Source organism: Camponotus vicinus, unplaced genomic scaffold (genome assembly GCF_025532165.1).
Source record: "Camponotus vicinus isolate PSW18456_S1 unplaced genomic scaffold, iyCamVici1.0 SCAF_12, whole genome shotgun sequence".
In the NCBI taxonomy this organism is placed as follows: domain Eukaryota; kingdom Metazoa; phylum Arthropoda; class Insecta; order Hymenoptera; family Formicidae; genus Camponotus; species Camponotus vicinus.
Window position 1 is genome coordinate 2,060,367 of NW_028141948.1, and position 25,294 is coordinate 2,085,660.

A 25,294-nucleotide genomic window follows, 5' to 3' on the forward strand; every position below is an offset into this window, starting at 1 on the left:
ATTTAAAGATCATTTATGACTTTATGCACTTTCTCTCTCTCTCTTTCTTTCTCTCGGACTTTATGCAAAGTTTGTGCAATTTATTTCCTGATCAAACAGACTTGTGTATACTCGAGACTATCTGTATTTTTTTGCAAATTAGAGAAGAATAATCCCGCTATTAGTCTTCTCACAGTTAACACACTCGAGAAAACTATTATTTTCTTTCTCGCTCATTAATATTCCTCAGCCAGTATTTCACTTTTGCCTGTCTTTTCCCTTTTCATCGGCCGTAATGTCAACTAAAAGACAGCTCGTGCAGCTTGAAATTTAGCGGCAGCATTAATTTCGTTTACCACTCGATTAATTATGCTCATACGCCGACGGTGCATGTATAAATATAAATTGGTAATTCTCGTTACATCGCTCGTGGCACATGAATGCGGGGGGTCGCGGGAGTTCAACGATATTCGGAGCAGGAATTATGGTGTTCGTGCATAAAATCGAGGCAGCGGCCGCGGGAGAACCTGTTGCCGCTTCTAAGATCACGAAGGCGATAAGACCGAAAGCGGAGGTGGAATCTCACCCGCGGTGTAATTAAGCATTGACCTATAACGAGGTATAATTAGTCATAGCCCTAACGAGCTGCGCGGGAATCAATCGATAGAGTCGGCGATATCACGCCGAGACATCCGGCGTTGCCGATCTTTGATCTTGAGGAGAAACCGGCACATAAAGATACAATCGCGGACGTTATCGTAGGATCTGTACTCCGTAAATCTAAAGTAATATTATGACAATGCGAGATTTGAATAAATATTCCGTGTATGTGTGATGTTATTGCTCGACGAAGATCTCTACGCGTCAGAGACAGAGAACAATCTTAACATTTCTATCGATGCTCAATTAATCCTCATTATGCGCTATTAAATAATTATTGCACAACGATCGTGTTCGCTTCGTAGAGTAATATTGCAAAAATTCGAGGTGATTAATTCTAGTGGACTCGAGTCAACTAGAATTATCATCAATATATCCAGGCTCTAACATTATCATCGACGAGCACTTTCCTGGTGAACGACTTAACCGCTGACATACATTATCCTTAATTCAATCGCTCTCGACATTGTTCATGCGAGCGTGCGCTAACGAGACTGGTAGCCGAAAGAGATATACCGATCGCTGAAGAAGGGCAACGAGACTTATAGCTCGGCGAAGACACGCCACGAGAGTCAATAAGACATTGATTACAGCTCGACTTTGGAGAGCGAGCAGCTGTCGATACACTCTGCGTGCACATCGTACACATCGTCTTTCCCTCGTTGTTAGTCTGGCGATTACAATGTCCGTAAATACGTAACAGCCTGTAGGATGCGGGCAGCCTTAACTAGTCGGGAATATGTGGTAACGTGACGTCGACGCCGGAAGGGTTCGACGACCGCAACGTGGAAAACGTGAGCGACTGCAAACTCGGATTGGTAAAGACAAGTGCATGAAAATCAGAAAAAAGAGAAGCGCGAAAAAAATTGGAAAAAGTGAGATATACGCGTTGCTAGATCGCACAGATGATTAAGGGAATGTAACGTATTACCGTAATACGGTTCAGATATCGCTCAGATTGTGTAATAGCTTGTGACGTCACTAAAAGCGAGGTCATATACCGTTTCGTTTTTACGAGTAGAACGCCTTTTCATTTTTTTAATAAATTGACAGTTTGATGGATGCTTATTGATTATGACGTTTCTATTTCTTTCACGGTGATTAAATTGGAAAACTGAAAAATTGAAATATGACTGAAAGCATTTCCTGTCTTTGCTTTATCGTTTCTGACAAGTACATGTTTGATAAAGACGCCTCGAAATATTTCTATCTTTAAATCATAGAAGCTGAGGCTTGTTTGCGATTATCGAGTCTGTATATGCTTCTAAACGGTAGCGATCTGTCGGGTGAAGAAAAACGGTATTAAGCCCAAATAAAAACATGTATGTCTCCGAGTTCACGTTCATGTAGACATGTTTGCGCGCTCCTGCACGCCTATTATAGGATGCAGGAGAAAGCGCGCACGTGGCCCCCAGGTTAATTAACGTTCTGGCGATTAGTAGACGCTGACCACGTGACCGATCATTAAATCGATCGACGGATCGCAATGATTCCGTGAAAACCCTCGGGCGCTTTGTCCACTGCCCACGATAAGAGGCTACTTTCTAAGTATGATTTGCGTTCGCCGTAGCAAATTCGGATTTATTCGTCCGAGAATGGAAATGTATATCGTTAATTGTTGAGTAATTGAGATTATTAATTGCCAGACGACGTACATAAATTTATGAAACGTTATTTCGTTCCAGATGGAGTATTAGATATCGATTTTCATTATCATTGCTTTCAATATTATTGAATAAAAAAATAAATACCTGATAAATATATAATTATATTTATCATTAATATATAAAAATTTCATAATAAATTTCAATAATAAATATTTCATCCACGTAACGATAATTCAAAGTAAGGGTCATATTGATTTAGAGGCATCGAAAAACTATAAATTGTTTAGCTTTTTGCCACGATGTATTGCCTTCTAATATTCATGCCGACATAGTTCGCCACAAGTCGAATACGGGCCATTATAGACGCGATTCATCGATATCATATGGCGAAATAACTACAATCACAAATATCTGGAACGATCTGCACGTGAGTAATATGGGCATTAGCGTCAGTAGACACGTTTTTCATCATTAATTTCGTAAATACCTGTAAATGGCCACGTATAACTACTCGCAGAGCTATCATTATAGATACTTAGATGCAAGTGTACCGTACAATCAGCGCGCAAAAGTAATTTTGCTGCCACGATATCACTGTTTAAAATCGACAGTTGCCGCGCGCTTGGTGCAAATGTACTTGTAATGCACTTAATTAATTCTTTAAACTATCTTTATCGGTAAATAATGTGCCGATCTTTGTGCAAAAAGTATTAATAATTATATACATCGAGAAGAGATTGCGACTATTAATCGAAAATTATAGAATCTTGCATCTTTCAGTTATAACTCGATTAAATCGACATGGATAATTTTTTTATTTTTAGAGCCTGGTTCCCACTCAAATTTTTGATGTGAAAATTGAGAGATTGCGATAGACGCGTAATTGAAAAAGAAACCCGTAGCCGACGAGAGCAATCTGTACGGGAAGCATCGAATCGATTCGCGCAACAATATAGTCATTTTTAATGATCTCTAGCTTCATCTTTCAGTTATAACTCGATTAAATCGACATGGATAATTTTTTTATTTTTAGAGCCTGGTTCCCACTCAAATTTTTGATGTGAAAATTGAGAGATTGCGATAGACGCGTAATTGAAAAAGAAACCCGTAGCCGACGAGAGCAATCTGTACGGGAAGCATCGAATCGATCCGCGCAACAATACAGTCATTTTTAATGATCTCTAGCTTCATCGATCATCCATCATAGAAACATCATACAATCCTTTCCCAAACATATCCGACGTCCATGTCGAGGCAACCCTCGGCGCGAATCGAGCGTGGCCGACGGAATTATAGATTGATCGACATAGAAGGAAGCGTTTCGACTCGAAGCCGCAGGAATCTGGAACGAGAACGTCCCGCATCATTCGACGCGCGCACGTTCGTAATCGACGCGATACGCGGCGGGTATTAGCGCCTATTAATGATTAATTGACCGGTGCCAGGAGGCGCTTACGTGTGTGAAGGTGCTACACGTTGGTTCCAGCCGGCGAGAACGAGAGGTCGGACCGGGTCAGATCATGCCTCGCGCCGAATCGTTAGAAAGTCCGCGCTCTTGTGGTCTAGCCGTGCCGCACACGCTGCGTAGTATATATACGTCCTGAGTTGGGAAAAGAGATCCATCCATCGAAACGATGGCTCGATGGCTCCGATTGCGAAGCGCGGCACGCTTCGTGCGCGTTGTTAGCGCGAGTAAACGCGATAAATAGGATTTGCCGCGCAGAGTTGGGTCGGGAAGTTCTTGCGCAATTCGACATCTCCGAAGGAACGACATCTTTAAATTTATCACATTTTTTTCTTATCGATATGAGTGGCATATAATACATGATAGTTCGCGACCCTTATCATCTCTTAGAAACACATGAGATAATTTTTAAACAGCCACAAAGTGAAAAAAGTATCACGATAGCAGATGATTAGTAAGTCTTCAACATCTCATGACTAGACCCAAGCAAACTTTCCACCAAAATTAAATAAAAAAATACTTTCGATCAATTTCGATTAATTGGAATCCTAAAATCGAGGAACGCTTGATTAAAGCATAATTAAAGATTGATTCTGAATAGACAAGTATCGGGTCGATAAAAGGCTAGCGACAAACGGACACAACGAGGAGGAGCGTGCGTGGGACGTGAGGACACTGTATCCTTCGTGTGCGCCGCATCACGGAAGACATATAGACCAGGTCGATCCACATTCATGACTTTCTAACGATCCGGGACGGAACGATCTTATGTCAGCCTCGACGTGCGGTCGCGCTTATGTGTGCAGCGGTTGCTTTAACCCCTCGTTCGAGTCTTTCGGGCCCACGGAATCTCTTATGTTCTCCATTTCTTCCCGTTGCAATAAGTTACACCTACGTACCCATCATTCCCTAGCAATCAACGATGTGTATCGTTAAACAAATATATCACAATTACTTTTACTCTTCGCGTTTACATGATATAAATCTCATTCATGGAAGGTTCTGTCAAAATTTTACGAAATAAAATTGCGAAACTAATTGATTTAATATTTGTCAAATTATATAAATAAAATTTTAGCTATATAAAATTTATATATGATTGATGGTAAACTGATATAATTGATAATAATTATATATATATATATATATGATTGATTAATAAAATAAAATTTCTTGCACTATTAATAACGCATCATACGTGATTTTCTCAGTAATTTATTAATTAATTATACAATTAAATATTAATTATTAATTCATTAATTACAAATATGCCAAAGTAGAATTGATCGTTTCGAAGTTTTTTCGTAAAAATAATTTATCGTTGTAAAAATAAACTCTCAAGGTAAGTATTAATTAAAAAAGTGCCTTTATAATATTTTGCAGCGGTAAATCTTCGCGTTTATCCGAGATAGTCTCGCATCGTTGACTCGAACGAAAGTAAGCGCACAATAATATTGTGTAAGGTATAAGGTTCACCGCCATAATTCGAGTCGATTTACGGAAGGATCGTTCTTGCCGTTCGATTGACGGCATCTTTTTTTCTGTCCTTTTAGATTAGTATCGATGCCATAATTCCAAGAGCTACTCGAGTCGAGATCGTGCTCTTTGCACTCGAAATTCACGTGGAAATAATGGAATCAAATATTGCATGTGCAAAATATTCAAATGTAATTGACGATCGCGCACAGAGGATATTATGGCTCCGCTTTATGAACCTTAAACGATTTATTTAGATTTCACTTTTACGTATTTTAACGATCTAATATTGCGTATTCGCGTGATCGTTATATGTATTCGCATTAAATCGAACATTAATAACAGACAAACGCATAAATTGCGTCATTAATTTACATTCACATTAATTATCGCCATTTTCACGACATTATCTTCTGAGGTGATTAATCATATGATCGAATCTTATATACGCAATATTATATGTATTACATAATATGTATTACATGTAATATATATTTTAATATATCGCTAAAAAAAAATTCATTAATTCACTCGTAAAATCATTATCAACTCTTATTCCGCATATGTGCTTACAAGGAGCGAGGAACGACGGTACCAAGATTCCTTTCGAACAGCGATTCTCTCGAGAAGTGTAGCGAGGTCCCCGGGGGCACGTCAGTTTCGATTATCCTCGGCTATCGTTAGGCCCCGTTCGGATGCTCGTTCGCGCGAACGCAGTCGCGGTCCTCGAAACGTCAGACTGTCAGGGCCGTAAATTTTTGCGCGGGCGCCCACCTCCCGTCATGCATATTCATGAATACTCGAATGTAATCGAACGCCGAGGCGGCGGTGGAAGGGGTCGGAGGGGTCCTCGAGTGCTTCGATCAGCCGTCGACTCGATTCAAGAATGACGAGGGCCAACCATGAGAGCATATATAGATAAGAGAGATCTTCAAGGACCGCTCTTCTCGGTGAACCTCGTCGCAGAATACCACCGAGACTTTATGCGAGCCTCGAGACGACGCGGCATCGATTCTTATCTCGCGAAGGATACCGCAAAATTGGGTACCGCGACGTGAGCGAATTTAATTTCGACGCGGATCAGTGAATTTCCCTCGTTAAAACGAGCTTATTAATAAATATATCGGACGTGTTCGATCATCAAAGATTTTTCAAAAGTTTGGTATCGACGTATATAATAATCATGGAATATTTTTATTAGGCTGAATGCACGTTTATCTTCGCTTCTCATTGCGAAATAACTTCCCAAAGTAAAGTGAGAGGAAATTGCGACTCTCGTGACACGGATGAGGAATTTTTCTATCGCGGTGAAGTCATGATTCTTGCTCTCTGTCAGGTGTGAGTGAACGATGTGACAGCCGGAGGAATAACTTCTGTCACGAAGTCGGCGAGGAGTGGCGCGGTTCGAGGGCTCCGTGACATCGTCGATTCGCGAAATAGAAGATCGTATCGTGTACGTGCGAGATAAGCGTGTCAGGTTATCTATAATTAATCAATTTGCGTCTACCAGGCAGCAGCTCGGTAATTACATCTCTCCGTTTTATCGCGAATTATGAAACCATTCATCGTACAGCTCTCGACGATCGCGGGTAAGGACGGGCCCGAGAAAGTGGACCGCGCCCCAGTTTTGCGACGAAAGGTCGTTACTGTCTAGCGAAATTACGCGCTTCTAAATAGAGGAAAATGAGCGGAAACGTTTAAATCGAATGAGTATGTGATCGCGAATAATTTCAGTGGACACCCAAAGATCAACGGTCGTGCCCACGGCTTTCCCGGAGATGGAGAATGTTAAGCGGTTCATAAAAACTATCATTGCAAGAAGCGAGATCATGTTTGCGAGCGCATTTCGTCTTCAAACGGTAAAGAAATAAAGAGAGAAAAGAAACAGATTCAGAGAAAGAAAGAGAGAGAGAGAGAGAACAGGAGGAGAAAGTATAGATGCTATAAACTAGAGAGGGGGTGGAGGGTCGACGTTAGCTTCGAGGGGTCATTATAGAACTCTCGTAGTTGTGGCGCGCCGTCTCTCCCTACTCGCTAATGTCAGACTGTCTGGATTGACTGATGTCAGGTCATTCAAAGCCTTCTAGATCGCTTTGCTGCCTCGAGAAGATATTGCGCGATGGACCGTAACGCGCGCGTCATTACGGGGTTGACTTTCGAAAGCAATTAAAAATAGCAGACACATATCCAATACAGAATTTCACGCATGACGACTGAAATTTTATACGGTATTTTTTTTATGAGTAAACGAGTCTCTTGTAATCGTTATAAATTATTAAGGTTGATTGTTATGTTATTTTTCGTAAATATCTCTTTTCTTTTAAATTTATAGAAATATTTCTCTCGAGTGAAATTATCGCGAAGGAATCTACTGAGAAATGTCGGCTTTCAACAACAATCGAGAATCAATCGCACGCTCTCTTGCGCTATTAGAATTTTTGCTTCGTTGCATGCACGAACAATGACATCATCTGCGATTTTCCTTGCAGAAAATCGCATCGTGAGGTAAGAAAAATTTTCCTCGACTTACCTGTGCGTACTCGGCGCAGATGTCGATCGACGAGACGTAATTGACGACATCCTCGATGGTCCAGCGATTCACGGCTTGTCCGTCGCCGCAGGGCATGTGAGCGTAAAGCGTCGGACATCTGACTGGTGGAGGTGTGATTGGTCTCGCGGTAGGTTTCGGCTTGGGAGACACGCTTTCGGATCTCCTTGTTTCCGGCCTTTGCCGCTTGCGAGGCGCGAAGCCACCGGGACTCGAAAGATCCAAAGGGCTCGTCACTCCCGCGTCTCTTTTGTTCGCACCTGCGTATCAAATCCAACGAAATGTTGTTAATCATAGTTGTTTATTGACATGGCACATGATAAAAAGGTGCACCGATTCTACGCAATATTTTTTATTTATGTATACTTTGATTAATTTCAGAATTAATTTTTTCTTAATTTTCTTAAGAACGTATCTCAATTGCTTTTAAATATTAAATAATTAAGAACATGTAGTAAAAAATAAGAAAGTTAAAAAATAATTGGAGAATAATTATTGCGAATGACGGATAAATGGGACTTTTCGGAGAACATTTTATTTTTTTGACACTTGCCTTTGAGGTATGTCTCCAATTCAGCAGCGTTTTGAGCCGCATTAGCAGTGCGCACCATGTGAAGAAGAGCCTGAGTAGAAGACATATCGATCATAGGCGGGAATACAGGATTGCCAAAGAGACTATCCTGTTTCTGTTCTTTCGGATCTTTGTTGGAGAGAGGCGAGGTCGTCGGAACAGTCGGTGGTTGCGGTGCCCCTAAAGGCGCCATCAGACCAACAAATGGCGTCGCAGCGGTCTTGAAGGCCGGAAACCTCGGATCTAAGCCCGGAGGATATCCATTCCTTGACGTACTGAAGTAACTGAAACAATCAATCGACCTCAATTTAACTTTTTTTATTATTCTTTTAGAATATTCTTAAAATTATTTGAAAGAAAAATATATTATAATTCCTAATAAACTGTCAGACGAAGAGATGCGAGATACTTTTCTTTCCTAATCCCCAAATTCGATGAACGTACCGATTAAATATGACAAGATGCAAATAGACATGCAGGGAATTATCAAACTTTCTCCTTCAAATGTCAAGGAGAGTGAGCATCGCTGTGCTAGAATCTGTTTGATGTTTAACTGATCAATTAAGTATTCATCTGATCTGCTTCCAACAAGTGTTAGAAGCTACAAAGCCGAAAGTCAACGTACGACGCAAACGGACAACCGGTTTTATGCGAGAGTACATCGGATCTCTCGGTTACTCTGCGTCTTACGAATCTTAATCACTTGAATCATCTATTTTCAGCCTTCAAGTCTCTCCATTTTTTTACAGCAACATCTCGCGGTCTTCATCAATCGACGAAAGTCAATATACTGCATGTCATGTTTCGACAAAATATTTGAAGACGATTTTGTGAAATTATTTTCCTTCAATCATATAAGATAAATTTTACGGTAGAATCGATAAGATGATAAACAAGTAACAATTATACGTCGATTCTTAATTGATTAAATAGAAAATAAAATCAGAAAATATTCATATTGCAATTAATATTAAGCAAAAGAAGGCTAGGAACCAAAGACGCAGGTAATGGTGCGTGATAATAATATATTATGATTAATGATGCGTGATACTAATAATATATTATGATTAATGTATAGTAATATTATGTTTTTCCTATTTGACTTTGAAAAGGACCCAGGAGCAGGGTCGAAACGTTGTCGACAGTACATTTTAAACATATATTTTTGCGCTTCTTATTGTATGTAAGATAAATAATTTTACCTGCGTCTTTGGTTCCTAGCCTTCTTTTGCTTTTTATTTGATTTGTATCATTTGAACCATTTTTACATTTTTATATTTTTACTTTTTTGCAATTAATATTATTTTTTGTTGTATCATTATTATAGTAATTCTGCGAGCAATACTCATAATATGAGAAATATAATTCTATCGCAAAAAATCAATAAAAGAAGAAGACTTACTCATTGGGGTTGGCATTGTTGTATTTGGCGGCGAGACTTCTCATGAAATCGCTATAATTTCGCCCCATCATCTGTTCCATGTGCTTGAGGTGATGGGGTGGCGGTGGACCCTCGGGTCCTCCCAAAGGCGTAGCATTTGGCGGCGTCCCCGGATGACTCGACGAAGAAGGCGTCACGCTCCTCGACGATGTCGAGTTATTGTCAGGCGTGAGTCGTTCTGTTTTAACCTGCAGCGCGATACGATTGCCCTTCTTTAAACGAGACCTCGCCATGCGCAACCGGATGTAATAATGAGAAAAGGAATATGGAGCAATTAACCGGCAATAAAAAGAACGAGTATAAACAGCAGTACTAATTAGCAGAAGATGAGGACAAGTGTAACGGAAGTATACATTTAATATTACTTGATTTAATTAAGAAGTACAAATTATTAATGCTTTCATGCATAAACATTTTTTTTACTAAAAATTAAATTAATATATAAGCGATATTTTATTGTAAATTTAATATGATATTTAAAATATTTATATAAATAGTTAATGTGTAAATGTCTCTATTTTTTTATTATAAAAAGTTTATTATATTTTTTCAATTTTTCAACTTCTGTTGCTTGAGTCATACATATATTTTGCGAAATGACGCATGTACGATTAATAAAATTTGAACTCTCAAGTGTCCTCACGTAAAGTTGCCATCGGCACGTCTACGAATTGTTCATCTCTTATCCGCAATAACAATAATCTTACTATCTTTACTAGTGTCGTGTCTCATGTTTGAATATTGAAGGACGTAACATTCAACAATACAACTTACAAGAAAAACAACTTTAGCTACGCATCACAGCTACGTATCGACCTTTACATGAAATTAGGAAAGTAGTTTTATTATGTTTATATTATAAAAATATTCAATATAATTTATACGAAATGTAATAATTGATTAATCGAAAAATATATATTCCAATTCTAATGAATCTAGTTCTTTTCTTATACTTTTATACATGCAATACAAATATTAATTACAATGAATTAAAAATAAATACTAGAGACAATAATTAATAAAAAAATAATTATTAAAAAAATTACAATTAATAATTATTATTATAAATCTCTATTTTCTGTGATAAAAAACGTCATTTTCCACCGCGCCACGGATTATCATACGATCGATATATTGCATGCATTAACATCTGAATAGACGGAGCCTTTTGAGAGGGGTAACTGATAAATGCAGTAAGGGGGAAGTGCATGAACTTTGGTTAATTCCGTCAACGTTCGACTATTCGGCACAATTTGACATTACGTGACGATTCCATTGACATCATCGATTCTCAACTAGATTTTCACAGAAATGTTTAAAGAGTGTTTATTTAGAGAAAATCGCTAACGCCGCTAAATATAAAAATAATATGAAAATAATATATATAAAATATACATATATACATATATATACGTATATACACACACATATATATATGTGTATATATATAATATTATTTATATATATTATTTAATATATAAATAAATAAATATATATATATTATATATATTAAATAATATTAAATAATATATATAAATTTAAAAATAATATAATAAATATAAATATAAAAATAATATGACATTAGTCACAACACAACTTCGCACAATACATGTGAGCTGAACTTTGATGTTAATGAAAGAAGTTGGAGTCGAATTATTAACCGATCATTATCGGGAATAACCGAATTCAACCAAAGTTCATAGAATCCCCTCTTACCGCGAATATCAAAGCCCCTCTCGTCTTAATCGATAGCTAATGCTCCGTCTATCTATTCAGATGTCAATGATTGCATGCGACTTTATTTAAAAATTAATAAACGATCTTTATTCATATGTGTGAGAAAAATACTGTTTCTCTCGGGACGAATCAACGACGGACCACGCCTTCGTGAGGGATACTCGTCGGCAGCTGCAGCGCACGGATACGACGTTTCGCTCCGGGTAAGATCCGAGGCGGCAGGAAATATCTCGGGTGCATTAATTCCCGGGAACAGATTGCATCTGAGATATGGTAATGAAGGTAACGCGTGGCGTAAGAGTTGACTCCTCTTCGGCGGCGCGGCGAGAGAGCGAGCGCCGTGACACTAAGAAGAACGAGAGTCGATTGGCGTAGAATAGGGTCCCCGAGAGCTCCGTGGCCGCTCTCTCACACAGAGAGACCACGGTAAATCTCTTTCTCGCCTCCGGACCTCTTCCTGACAAGGGATCGCTTCAGGCTCACGACGCAGACACGATCTCGTATATACCTACGTTTCGAATAGAGGTTTGCTCGGCGATACCTTCGGGTCTCGATAGAGAAAATACGCGAAGGCGAGAGGTAGCGATCGCTGACGCGAAATAGAATAAAAAAAAGCAATCTTTTTTAAATAAAATAATAGATTCTACTCGATTGCAGTGCAAGAGATAAACAGAATAATTTTGGAGTAAATTAACAAAGAATAATTTTATAGAATAGATTTTAGATTGTTTTTTTTTATATAATTATACAACAAAGATATTATTACAATAAAATAGTTAAATTGTGTAGAAATAATATTTTTTGATATTAAGTTTGAAATATTACACACATATTTTCTATAGGATTCTTATCGAGTATGTCTAATTTTTTTTCCAGATTGTATTTTTCAAGCGAGAGAGAATTAATCCTTTCATTCGTATTTATTGACTCGTTTGATTTACTCCAGCGGATTCTCGATACCAAAAGTTAATAAATCAGGATGATGCTTGCCGCGCGCGGGGGATTAATTTCTCGAGTTGCTACTATTCTTCGAAGATCTTTCCAGTCATACGGTCTACGAACCTGAGCGAGGAGAAATTCTCGCGTGTCACGAACGCTATTCTTTCTATCGATGATCATCAATTTTTTACCATCATGGCTCTAAGCACTGCTAAGCACAGCCAGCAAAGGCTCCTCTTTCATTTTTTCTCCTCTTCTTTTCTTTCGCTCAAGTCGTTTACAGAAGCGTCGAACGGGTCGACGGATGTCAACGGCGGAATGACACTGCGGCTTTCGACGCGGTTGACATAGTTGCTGCATGGTTGGTTTTGAACGGGACTCTTCGTGTACACGTGTACGAGCTACCGCTCGGCCAGCAGGAGCGATGGACTCTCTCGTCGAGGATATCTCCCCGGACTAGCGCACGTGTCCCCAAGTGCTCAAACACTACACTTCACGGAAGAAGCGACGCGTCTCTCGAAAAATTTGTACAACAAATCTCGCGTCCTTCTCGCGACGAACGAAAAAAAAATAAATAAAAATTCAGTCACTCTACGTCAATATATAGTAGTAAGATTGTGTTTACCTATGTGTGCGTAGAAGTTTTGTGTACCGTGTCAAAATTTAACTCCAAACATCTATCATGAATCTTTTCGTGAAGGGAATGAGCAGGAGGAGCAAATATTATTCGAGATCTGAGAATATTTTAAATATATTCGTATAATAATTAGTATAACTAAAAATAGCGGCAAATATAAAAAGTTCCACTTACTTGGGTGGTGTCGAGGCCATTCTGATTCTGCCGCCTTCTACCCCTTGGCGGTCTTGGGGTCGCCGCACCGGACAGGTGGGCACCCTGAGGGCTTCCGCCCCTGGCGTCGACCGCTGTGTTCGCTGCCAGGGTGGCCCCGTCGTTGTTTTCCGAGTGCGTACCTAAATCCGCCGCTTCTCCACGATCACCGCCACGTGCTGGTCCCGTGCCCGCGGACACGTTTTCGCCCGACACCTCACCTGGAAGTCATAGATATATCATTAGCTCGATCTAGAAAAGATTAAAAGTGTACGAATTTTTGACAAGAATATTTTATTTTATTTTATTTGCTTCATCAAGTTGTACAGAAAAAATTCAAGATATCCTTAAGACACAAGATGGTTTTGAGTTCAGAAAATTTCAGCGACTTTATGTCGAGCGTTTATTTCTCGCGGAATGGCTTCGGTTTCGTAATGAAACGTAATTTTTACGCTACATCGTAAAGCTCTCGGAACATCGCGTCGTGTAAACGGCATCTTTCGCCGCCGGAAATTCAAGTGAAATACGTTAAGAGAGATAACCCCGTAGAATTACACATGGTGGCGGCGCTAGCCACCGGCACGGGAGATTTACGCTCAATAAATGGTCCCGTCCTGGCGCCATTATCTTCTGCCTTGATCAGAGACCGAGGGGAGGATCGAGCGCCGAAAAGGCGCGGGGAACGAGGAGAATCGTGGGGGTCACTGTCCACTGCCTAAAATATCCGATAAATTCTTGTCATCGTTAAACGCCTGGAATTTTATGGAGGCAGTAACTCGTCCATGTCGCCGAATTTGCCGTCCGATACGATCGGCCGCGGTTTAATGCCAACAACGCGAAACATACGAGAGCTTCGGAGCTCTTTCCGCACCCGGTGTGCTCCGTTATTTTTTACTCATCATCTTCGCGTGCGACCAAACGAGTTTCATTAGATGACAAATATTTTTGCGCAATAAAATATTTTTTATCCATCTGCCAAAATGTATATTAAAGAATATAATTTATTTTAAATTAACTGATTCATTTGCCAAATTTTTATCGGATAGTATAATCAAGGTATTGACTCGCAATAGCTGAAAATAAATACAAATTCCCCGGCAGAAATTTTCTCGCAATAAAGCGATATCGGACATACACTAACAGACACATTGTGATTATTTTTATAATGCCTAGAGTTAACACTTCCAGGCAGGCTGTGCTCAGCTGTTATCGCGTTATATTCTCCAATCCGGTTGTGGAAGCGGCTTCGCAGCGAGATACAGGCGAGGGTAGCGATCGTAAAAGCCATTTCTATGATACTATCAAATGTCTTCATTATTTCGAGTTAAAATATTTACAACTGCCCATAAAAATTCCATTAAGCACTATTTGCTAGCGGGGAGACCGTTCCCGGTCTCTCGACGTTCAAAGCCGCCTTCTCTCTTCACGTATCTCGTCATAAAAGAATAGTTATAAAATTGGAGACTACGCGGGCAACAAACATTGCACGCATCGTTTGATCGACGAATTGATTGCTAACGAGAATGATGGAACGATGCTATAAATGTCACGTTCGATAAGAGATTTTGGAGCACGACTTCATTAACTTTAATGAATTTTAGAATGACGTCACATCGTGTCAATAATTTGTGGAGTGCTGGGTTTTATAGTACCCTATTAAATATACAGCAAAGCAGAAAATATAAAATGTATGTTGGTGAAAAATGCGCAGTTAATGAAGTTGTTGAAATCATGACGTGTTGAGAAACACGGATTTCAAATTTCTCGAATATAAATTTCTAATTGACCAAGAATAACAAGTTGTTATTGTCGCAACGTTCACGATAAAAAATTCTAAAAAATTCATTCCAAGAATGTCATGTTTTTCATCAATTTTACGCAGCAAAAAATTTCTTCCTCGCATTTTCTCACGTTGTTTCTTCGCGAGTTTTATGTCGATGGTAGCGCGTCGACAAATGACACATGTATCCACAAATAACGACACTTTGGAAACTTCCAAGGGAGGAAGCCATTGTTTAAAGATCGTCCGAGCACGTTTTATCGTCCAAGTTGAGTTTGACGATATTTGCATAGTCGTGTAAAAATTATCTGCACCTACACTCGCGAAAATAGTTAAGTTCGAATTCACAGAGACACGCAAAAGATTCCTACGATTGTCGTACGATTTATTTATTTTCAAAAAAAAGAGATAAATATGTATTTATTTTCAAAAAAAAGAGATAAATATGTAGATAAAATATAATCAAATTAATACGTTGTAGAAACAATCTGTGAGATATTCGATTTTTTGTAGGAGATTACAAAAGTCTTTATAAGAACTTGTTTCGAAAAGAAGAAACTTAAATAAATGTTTCTCTCTTCAAAAACGAGCAACAATATATTTCTAAACACATCGTCTTTCGTAAAAAAAAGTTTCGCAGTCAGATAGTTTCCAATAAATGTTATTCGTCCCAAAGAATTTGCCAGGAGACTTGGCTGCACGTAAACGAAAGAGGCTACAGCAGCGGGATATCTACGGTGATAATACTGAGAACCACGCAAGGTCTGAGTGTGAAATATCGTAACGACGTGTTAAAATGAACTAACATGCAACGCACGTATTTCTTGACAATGCCCGCTCCATGAAGTCCGTACGTCAAGATTACTCGTCGGTCGACGAAAGCATGAGTCAGGGTTGCATCGCGACACTTTGGCGTCTCGTACAAAATAATACATCGTTTTACGCGAAATAAAACCCAAATTGTAGCCGAATCTCGGCTGCAATTAATAGAAAGTAGAAAGTACGACGTGCAAAGCGTCGAGGAGGGAAAGAAACGATAATCTTACCGCAAACAGTAGTTTTGCGCTTCTGATTTTATCTTAATGCCGCATTTATCAAGACACGCGTGTAATTTACCGGTTTTAGCGAGGCTGCTCGGTTAACTATTTCGTTCCCGGGCGAGACAGGTTCCGCGAGAAAGAAAGCCACCGAGAAGACAGCGAGATGGGACACCAGGAACTCGTAGTAATAGCGAACACCGTAGTCATAAATTATCCGGCGCGACCGCGGCTAAAACGAATTGACCTTCGAGGTCGCGGTTCGTAGTCGACTGCCGCCGCGACGGAAATAAAGCCGGAGGACCTCTGTTCCCTCCGAGGTCGGCGTTAATTATTCTCGCGTTAAGAGTTTCAGAAATTTCACCGAGCTGAGAATTTTTCCACGATCCCGCGGGCGAGATAGAGGCGAACCGGGAAAGTCGGGCAACGCGAGCTCTCAGATCGACCCAGCATCCAACATCCGGATACAAACGTCACTTCGACGCTTCCGCGCGATGCATTGTTCGATGGATGACTCAAGGATACATCAACGTGAGTTCTCATACGATGTGTGATACGGCAAAGTCGGTGCAAGTGCGTTGCTGCAATTTTATCGTAATCTGCCAACAGTCAACAGTAGTCGATAGAAAATTTAATAGACTACAAAAATATATAATATTATTAATTAAATGATGCAAACATTTTTCCCACAATTTTTCACTATAAAAATAAATCTAAAATTAAAAATATCTTTAATACAACATTTGTATTTTATATTTTATAAAAGAATACCGTTCAATTTAACTCTCTTTTTTTTTTACGATAGTCTCATAGTTTTCGATAGTCTCGCTGGAGACCGGATGCGGGCGTATACGTGACGTTTCTTCCGTTTGGCCTCGGCAAGGCTGGGCCCGCGTGCGTGAGGCGCGCGTGTACGCACGTCGTATAGTCGCGTACGTCCGCATCCGGGGTCGGCTCGACGCTTAATGAACGATCAAGCCGGCTCACGCGGCGCGCAGCCCATCATTACGAGCTACCGCAGCGAGAAGCCTCATCATTTCTTTTTGTCCTCCTCTTTTTCATACGCTCGACTTTTTTCTCGCGATCGTGCGTGGCGCTTCGACAGGATGCTGAATGGGGGCTTCCACTTTTTTCCCTAGACGAGGATTATCTCCGGGATCGGTAAATCTTGCTGAGTCAAATAATTTCAATGGTATCGCGAGCTATTTCATCTTGCGAAATCAAGAATATTTTGATTTTTTCGTTCTCGCCACAATAAGATATATATTGCGTCTTTCTAAGAGAAAGATATCGAATTGAGTAATTTTTTTAAAAATGTATCGAGCTTTGATGCTTTGATGAGCTTTAATGATTAATCGAAAAAGTTAAATTACATAACACTTAAACATCTTTCTTCAAAAAAATTAATAATTTATCCAATTTTAAAAAGATTTGTATTTCTTAATAATAAAACATTATAATATAAGATTGTTTCTCAGAAGAAATTACAATCATCGATATACAAGTCCATAACGAATGTGAAATTTTTTCTCCATTACCTGTGTCATTAATTACCACTGATTTACCGCAACGATTTATTGTCGTCTACTTTATTGCTCTGTCTAGTAGCAAATAATTGTAATTGACTTCAACGGCCTTTAAAGATCGCAAATGACTCGAAGATAGATCAAAACTATCATCACGATGCAAAGATAATGATCGCCATTTCTACGGTCCTTGCTCCATCATAACTTTTCTAAATTCGCTAAAAGTTATGCGTTTAACTAACATTATACGATATAACATAAATTATAGTTATTAAAAAAATGTGAATATTAATAAACTAAAATCGATACTAAAAATACCTTTTTTTCGTATACATTATGTACCAATAAATAAAATGCGATATCCTCTCGAGAGAAACGAGAGAAGAAAATTCCAAAATTAAGATAAAGCCTCGAAAATTATTCTGAAAAAACGCCACACAAAATGGCGCCAATTTCCTGGTGTCAAAATAATTAAGACACACCGGCAATATGAAAGCGTTCGCAAGGATAATACCTATCGTCCATGACGACCTTTAAAGGCCGGTCCGGCGCGCGCGGGAGACCGAGGAGGGGGAGGAAGAGATTACTGTCGTGGCGTTAACACGATCAACGCCGTCAGCAAGCACGCGGTCGTTGCCGGATCTCTCTTCCCGGCTGCTGTAAACCCGCCATGAGTTATGCGCGACCGGGAGGGCCGCCCCGCGCTTGGCCATTAAAGCGGGTTATGCCCATTTCAAGTGGAAAATCATAAGCACCGCAAATACGCCGTCATTACTACAGACGCGCTACGAGCTCGCCACTTACTTTGTAATCATGACTAATGCATAATGCAGTAGCGACTGCGCCCGCACACGCTCCTCGCTCTATCTATGCGCGTGTGTGCGCACGCGTGCGTGCAGATACACCTACGCACGCTTGGCGCGAGTCTCGTTGGCGATTACGAGGGTGCCCCCCCGAGCGAGCGAGGGAGTAACCTTGAGGAAGGTGTTCGCATGGAAGGAGCGACGCTATCACGCGGAATTGGATCTTGCGGTAGACAGGTATAACGTGTAATCGGGACGGAGAGAGACGGAGATAGGTCGTTACGTGACGTTTATGAAATTTCAGGCGAATCGTTTGATAATGCGCCGAAAACGGCGAGTTTCATTTCCGCAAGGAATCAAGGCAGGTAAACTGAACACATGGAAAGATTCTAAAAGAGATGATTTCCTTCATCGCCCATTGACACTTGACGAAGAACAGCGTCGTCTCAGCTGTGATCCTTCAAGTTCCGAGACCGCGCGCGGCGCTCCTCTTGTTCATCGATCCTTTCGATCGATAACGACCAGAGCGAAATCGCTTCGTCTTTGTCCCTTCAACGCGTAACCTTGGGCCGCATGCGGAGAACGGTCGAAACAGCTGTTTCAAGTGGGAGGCCTCTCATGAAACGCACAATGGTGTTCACGTGAGGCGCAAGCGTTTATTAGCCGACCTGGGGGGCTCGGGGGGGCAGGGGGGAAGAGCAGGGGGTACGTGGCGATTTATAGCCAGCAATGTAAGTAGCAGCGGCATCAGCAACTGCCGAGAGGCGGCAATAGCCATGGCGCGGCCCGAAGGTCGCGTGACGTCGATACGATTGCGTCTTATTAGGAGTCACCGCGTGTTCGACTTTACGTAGGAACGCGATGCCTGTGCGCCGATGCATTCCTGCAACTAATTAGCTCCCGTTGTATTTGTCGGGCCGTTCGCTAACGTGCACGACCGGTGCACATGGTCCATACATCGCTCTTCAGAGCTCCACGTTGCATCCTCCTCTCGTATACCTGCTCGTCCCTCGCTACGTCTTAGCGTGATTTATAGATCCGTCATTTTCAGTCTCTGCGATTCTTTTTCTGTGGGTTCTGTACGGTAGGTAATACATCTTGATTGTCAGAATTCTGTAAACAGCCTCCGCGGAATAAAATTGTGTTGAAAAAAAGAAATAATTCGCGAGCACCTGAAGTGACATTTTGCATGGAATATAGAAAAAGACGCGTTCCTTTGGAGAGATCGATATATTTATATGTGCGCGAGGCTTCTATCCTTCTTTGCTTGCTTCGCAACCGGAAAATTTCCAACGCGATTTCCATGTACAGCCGCATACATGGCTTCAAACGTCTTATATTGCACCTTTTGTCTTTTCTTTTTACGATTTGTCTGCGCGTCCCTCTCCCCTCTGTCTCCTTCTTTGACGCGTGATGCTTGGTCTTTTATGGTCGCTCGCCAAGACACTGCGGCGATGGTGACACTGTACGGTCGTCAGGGTCGCGCACCTGCAAGCAGGTCAGGTTGTCACAGCTCGATGTCGAAGGATTGCATCGAGGGGACACCAGATACACGTCGATGCATACTTAGCATCGATTAGCATACGCGCATAGCGTAATGAGACCTTATAATTCTTTTATATCATAATTCGACGATTAAATTTAAAAAAAAATCAATATCGATTTATCCAACGGTAATTTATTCTTCAGAATTAATATCGTTAGATTTTATATTCATGGGAAACTCGCTCTGCGAATCATCTTAAAAATATACAGAAATATAAAGAAGGCAAGTTTGCTTTCTTTCGTTGAACCTTTCTTTTTTTTTTTACCTCTGGACGAGGATGAAGAAAATTCCGGGGGTTCAAGAAGAAGAAGATATTCTTCCTGCGGTTCGCCGCTTGGCCGCATCCGCCGGTGGCAATGGGCGAGCGGTGACCTCCGTACCCTACGCGAGGAAGAAAGACAAGGAAACTCGAGAAGAGAGCACACGCCGAGAAAGGGGCACGAGGGAAGAGAGAGGAGAGGGAGTCGAGGTGCGTTCCTGCGTGACGTAGCTTTCGCAGGCCATCACGCATATGTTACCCTCCGCGAGGGACACGTACGCGCTTACAATACGATCCGCGGGGTCATTCCACCGAGTCCTCTCCCGGACACCTCTTCAACTTCAACTTCAACGTCGCCATCGTCCCCGTTGCCGTGAACTTTGTTCCTCGTTCCTCGTCTTTCGATCGGCGATCCCTCTATTCCACGCAGCAGCATACATTCTTTTCTAAAATGCATTTATTATATGGAATGAGAAGCTCTTCAAGATTTAAAAAATCTCGAAAATATTTCCTTTCTTTCTGTAGCTTTAACGCATTTTTTTCTTTTATAATTTTAATGGGAGAATTTGCTAATTTTTCTTTAGAATTAAATTTTACAACGCAAGAATATTAATGGCATTTAAAAATATATAGTTTTCTCGAAATTGTACGCAAGCATTCGAAGAGAAACGCGAATAAAATTCCTAAACCTACTTTTCTTTCACTGCAATTCACGTGAAAAATTAAAATATTCTCGTGCGCGTCGCAGAAGAGATTGTAAATTTTTTTTTTCTCGTAACGAAGAAAATAATATTCATGCGATAGATCGAATCAATGTGTCCGCCGTGGCTGGAAACCTTCCATAACGCAATTGTGCATCGCGTCTTGGCACCGTTTCTCTCCGAAGCTGTCTCTTTTCTTCCCGGACACGTATGTTTAACGAGAGAGCGAGGCAGGTTGCGGGCGGATGACAAACAAAGAGCGCCGTGACCTCGTCGCCTCGTGCGCGAGGTGCGATTAGCGCGAACGATTCCCTCTCGCGCGGAAAGATGTAGGTGGAAGGCGAAGAGGAGGAAGCTGGCGCTGACGAACGAAGGAAGGAACAAGTCGGATACGTAAGCCGACCAAAGGTCGAGTGCTGACCGCGAGTCATCTCGGTCGCGACAACTCGCTGCTGCCGCTTACTTTTGCGTGTCTCTCTCGCTGCCAAGAACCACGTTGCAACGATGTATAAAAAAGATATTTTCATGTCAAAATTTCGGGATATAAAAGCGGAGAATTTCTGTAAAAAATTATACAAATTTCATTATTTCATGCACACAATAATTTCTTTGGATGAAATTTATCGTGGAAACGTTTGCGAAGAAATGCAAATAAAAAGATTTTCGATATTATTTTTAGCATGCACGTATCAATAATGAAGATTTATGCTCGCTGAGAATGGAATTGAAGTCGATAAATATCGAAGGAGTAAACAATGGAATGAATGTTTTCGAAAGATGGATGAAACACGAGCATCGCGCGCGGATGCGGCGTAACATCACGCGTGCGATGAGCGATTAGCGTTAGATTATCTCACCTGCAAAGTTACCGAGAAGGTCAGAGCGTGACGATAGAAGAATGAGAAAAGAAGCGACGGACTGGAAGCGGGTACTTTACTCGATCAAAGGTCGAGCCGCGCGCATAACTCGCCGTGGCATCGATAAACGAGTTCCCTATCGCGCTTTCCATTTTTGTTCACGGAGATGGCATTTCGCCATATGGCGGACGAACCAAGTACATACGAAGAATTAACGTAAGAAATCACTGAATAACATGGCTATTACACGTTCTCGCTAAGAAATACGCGAAGAAATATTTCGACAAGCGCGGAAACAAGACGTCGCGCGAACGAATAAAATTGCAATAAAGCCGAAAAATAGGTGAATAAAATTATTTAAAGAAGTTATAAAATCAAACTCAAATTTAAATTATTTAAAAAAGTTATAAAATCAAACAAATTATGTAATAGAAAATACGAATCTCGAGGTAATTCCTTACCTTCTTTATCGCGAGCAATTATAAGCGTGAATCAACGCGCTCGCAGCTCATCATCAGCTTGATTTTTCCCGTATCCGCACATGTGTGCCGCTAATTGCCACGTGGCACAGGTGACTCGAAGAACGGAATATCTCGACAATGAAGCTCGACTCAACAGGTTGCCAGCGGATGGTAGCGAGCTTGACTTCTTCCGTTCCAGCGGCAATTAGCGCAAACGATTCCTTCGCGTAATATCAAGGAAAAACTTGAGGAAACGCGCCAACATCCGCCTCAAGATTCCACTAAATCACTCTTTATCCTTAAACTCTACAAAAAAACCAAACGCGGAAAGCATTATTTCGTCAAACGGGATGAAGAAAAATATTATAGCGTAACCCCTTATGTCATCTTCTAATGTGATTGCAGAATTCATAATTTTATGAAACGGAAAATTCGAGACTTTTGCAGGGGACTGTACGTTACCGAGTCCCGGCAAGTAGTTAGCATTAGGCACGATGACGAAGAAGGCCAGGGACTCGGTGAGATGATAGCGAGCGCGCTCGCTGACGGCTCGCATCGGTCACACCGCAGGTGACTCGTCGCGGTCTAAGTCTGGCCTCTGCCCGACCCACGTACCTGATTCTATCCGGTGTCCTGCTTCGCCATCTCTAACTCCTGTTCTCTCCCTTGTATGGGATGCGAGACAGAGGAGAGCAAAAATTCCACTAAATAATGTATAAATGTCAATTCCCTTCGCGAGGTATAAGAATTTCATTTCGTCTCTTTGTTGAGGACACAATAAATTATTTTTGCACGGATATAAATTTTCAATTAATATACGAGAAAGTTTTTGAAATTAACAAAGCTATACGTTTGACAATAAACGTACATGTGCGCAAAACATTTATTTTTCTGTATCCCTGTCATAAATTCGCATCTAGCGGTCGCTAATAATATTATGAGCTGGATGTATGTATATTGCGCGTTTAAATTTCTATTCGATACGAGAAAATGCTACGCATCTCCCCGTCAAACGTCATCGAGGTACCTGCGACCTCAGCCAAGTTAATGATACGTGCGAATGGATGATCCTTATATAGAAGAACGGCGGCAAAACTGGCCGCGTGTGCTCGTCAGCACGCATCATTTCGAGTGATGTATTACTCACCGAGTGTCATCGGGAAACGGTTATGTGACCCTGGATGTGATTCCCGACGGTCGCGGTCACTTGGCGCAGGTCGCGTAGTGTATTTCACTCGGAGCTAGCAAGCATATTCGCCTCGTCAGCGTTCTTCCGATCACAATTGACGCGGCTTCGCGAGCCCGTGCACGGCCCTTCGTGAGCTTTATCTCGGTACGCGAGAATAAATAAAGGCAAACGGTACAACGTGTGTCTTTCACGTCCGGCGATTTTGACGCGGCATCAAAGTGTTGGGATGTCGCAGCTCAAAGCAGCTCTTAACGAAGCCGCATAATACGTGGCCGTAGACAAAATACGTAACGGCAGTTGAATACCGGTTCCCCTTTGTGATTTTATGATACCCGTTCGCGACATTTAGACAGACTTGCGATAATTAATGTTTCATTGATTACATCAAGCTGAAACAATATACAATACGCGCCTTTAGCAAATAATTAGCCATTCATTCGCTAGGATCGTTAATATCTTATAGCGCGATGATTTATAAATTACAGAGGAAAAATCGTAGCATCCCGTAATCATTTCTAAAGCACCCATACGTCTTTCATGCACGTGTCCGCGCCCGAGAGAATTAAATGCAAACGAAGAGCAGGATGAATCGCCGAACGTCACTGCTCTCGACGGAGAGAATCTCGCGAGTCGTGGCCATATCCCGAAAAGCGTGACTGATCCCATCGATTACAGTTCCGCGATATCGTAGCCTAGCTAATTAATCGCGAGCATGTCGCATGGTGTATCCGTTGGCTTCTCGAGCGGACAGGATGTACCGGCGTAAAACGACAGGCCACCCACGACAGGCCTCCGCGGTATCGTCGGCAAACGTAAATTAGCAACTTATCGCATCACCGAGGTCATTAGGCCTCTCGATCGCTAGTTGAAACTGCGCGAATACCTTCCAAAAGCTGACTGCCAACCAAAGAATCTGCAATTATCAGCTGTAATCGGGATTTTTCCCCCCTTTTTTTAACGTCTGGGTGATCCTTAAAGTGATTTTTAATATTCTTTATTTTCCAATTTTTGCATAATTAGATTTCAACAAAGATACAGAGGCTTTTATTGACCTTCGAGTTGATGGACTACTTTTCATAAGATTGTTATCGCAGTTTTATAATGTACTCGTCAACATATACACTCGCCACACGTATCCGAGTGTGGTTTTTGATTAATCGAAGTCTATCGGTTCGGCGAAGAAGAAAGGTTCGCGAACAGAGTGTAAGATGTGGGTGTGTAGATAACTGCAGAAGCGGTTAAATCGATTTACTGTGTCGTAATCACGGGTGTCCGTTCCGTTAAAATAAATCACGCGCGGTAAAGTGGAAAGACTGGTTTCTTTTACGCAAGATTTCGGATACACCCGGTACAAAAGTTACCTGGAACCGGGCCTCGAAATTCTCCCTGACCCGAGAAGAGAGGTCCAAAGGTCGGCGGACCAGAGGAATGTCCGAGATCAGATTATACTTCGCTAATGAACTTCTATGCCTTCGGCCGTGTGTGATTTGTACGACGCTGGAAAATCAGAGAACCACGACGTTTATTTTCTATTACAAGGGTCGGGCAAATAAAAGCTCGAGTACAAAAGACAAGCCAATAAGTTTGAGAAAAATTCCAGCGACCTTTATCCGTCCGTCACGTATACCTCAAGAGCTCTCCATCTTTTTCACGGTATGAAAGTATAAGAGAAGAATTGGTAGGTCCCTCGACAAACTCGTGATTATTATCGAGACGAGTCGAAACAAATGTCAACCCCAATAATGTTATTTAAAAAGATGAGGTGTAAAATTAATCTCTCCTGTTTATTGTGTAATATAATTATTATTGTATAAAATAAAATTATCCTTTTAAATATTTTCTATTCCTATATCAAAAACTTTTTAAAAATTAAAAATTTTAAC

The 25,294-nt window shown here is 41.0% G+C and overlaps 1 protein-coding gene across 5 annotated transcripts in view; it reads right to left on the bottom strand.

The window, feature by feature from the left end:
• LOC145962479 (uncharacterized) overlaps positions 1-25,294 on the bottom strand; it is a 129,891-nt gene that overhangs the window by 37,567 nt on the left and 67,030 nt on the right. For 4 of the 5 annotated variants that reach the window (XM_083083538.1, XM_083083537.1, XM_083083539.1 and 1 more), the window contains 4 exons: positions 13,235-13,473; positions 9,709-9,935; positions 8,289-8,590; positions 7,718-7,995 (listed from right to left, as the gene is read on the bottom strand). In XM_083083538.1, coding sequence (XP_082939664.1) covers positions 7,718-7,995; positions 8,289-8,590; positions 9,709-9,935; positions 13,235-13,473 — 1,046 coding nt within the window. Of the gene's footprint in view, positions 1-7,717; positions 7,996-8,288; positions 8,591-9,708; positions 9,936-13,234; positions 13,474-20,268; positions 20,650-25,294 lie in introns of those variants that run through there. The other variant, XR_014435861.1, reaches the window with a different exon arrangement.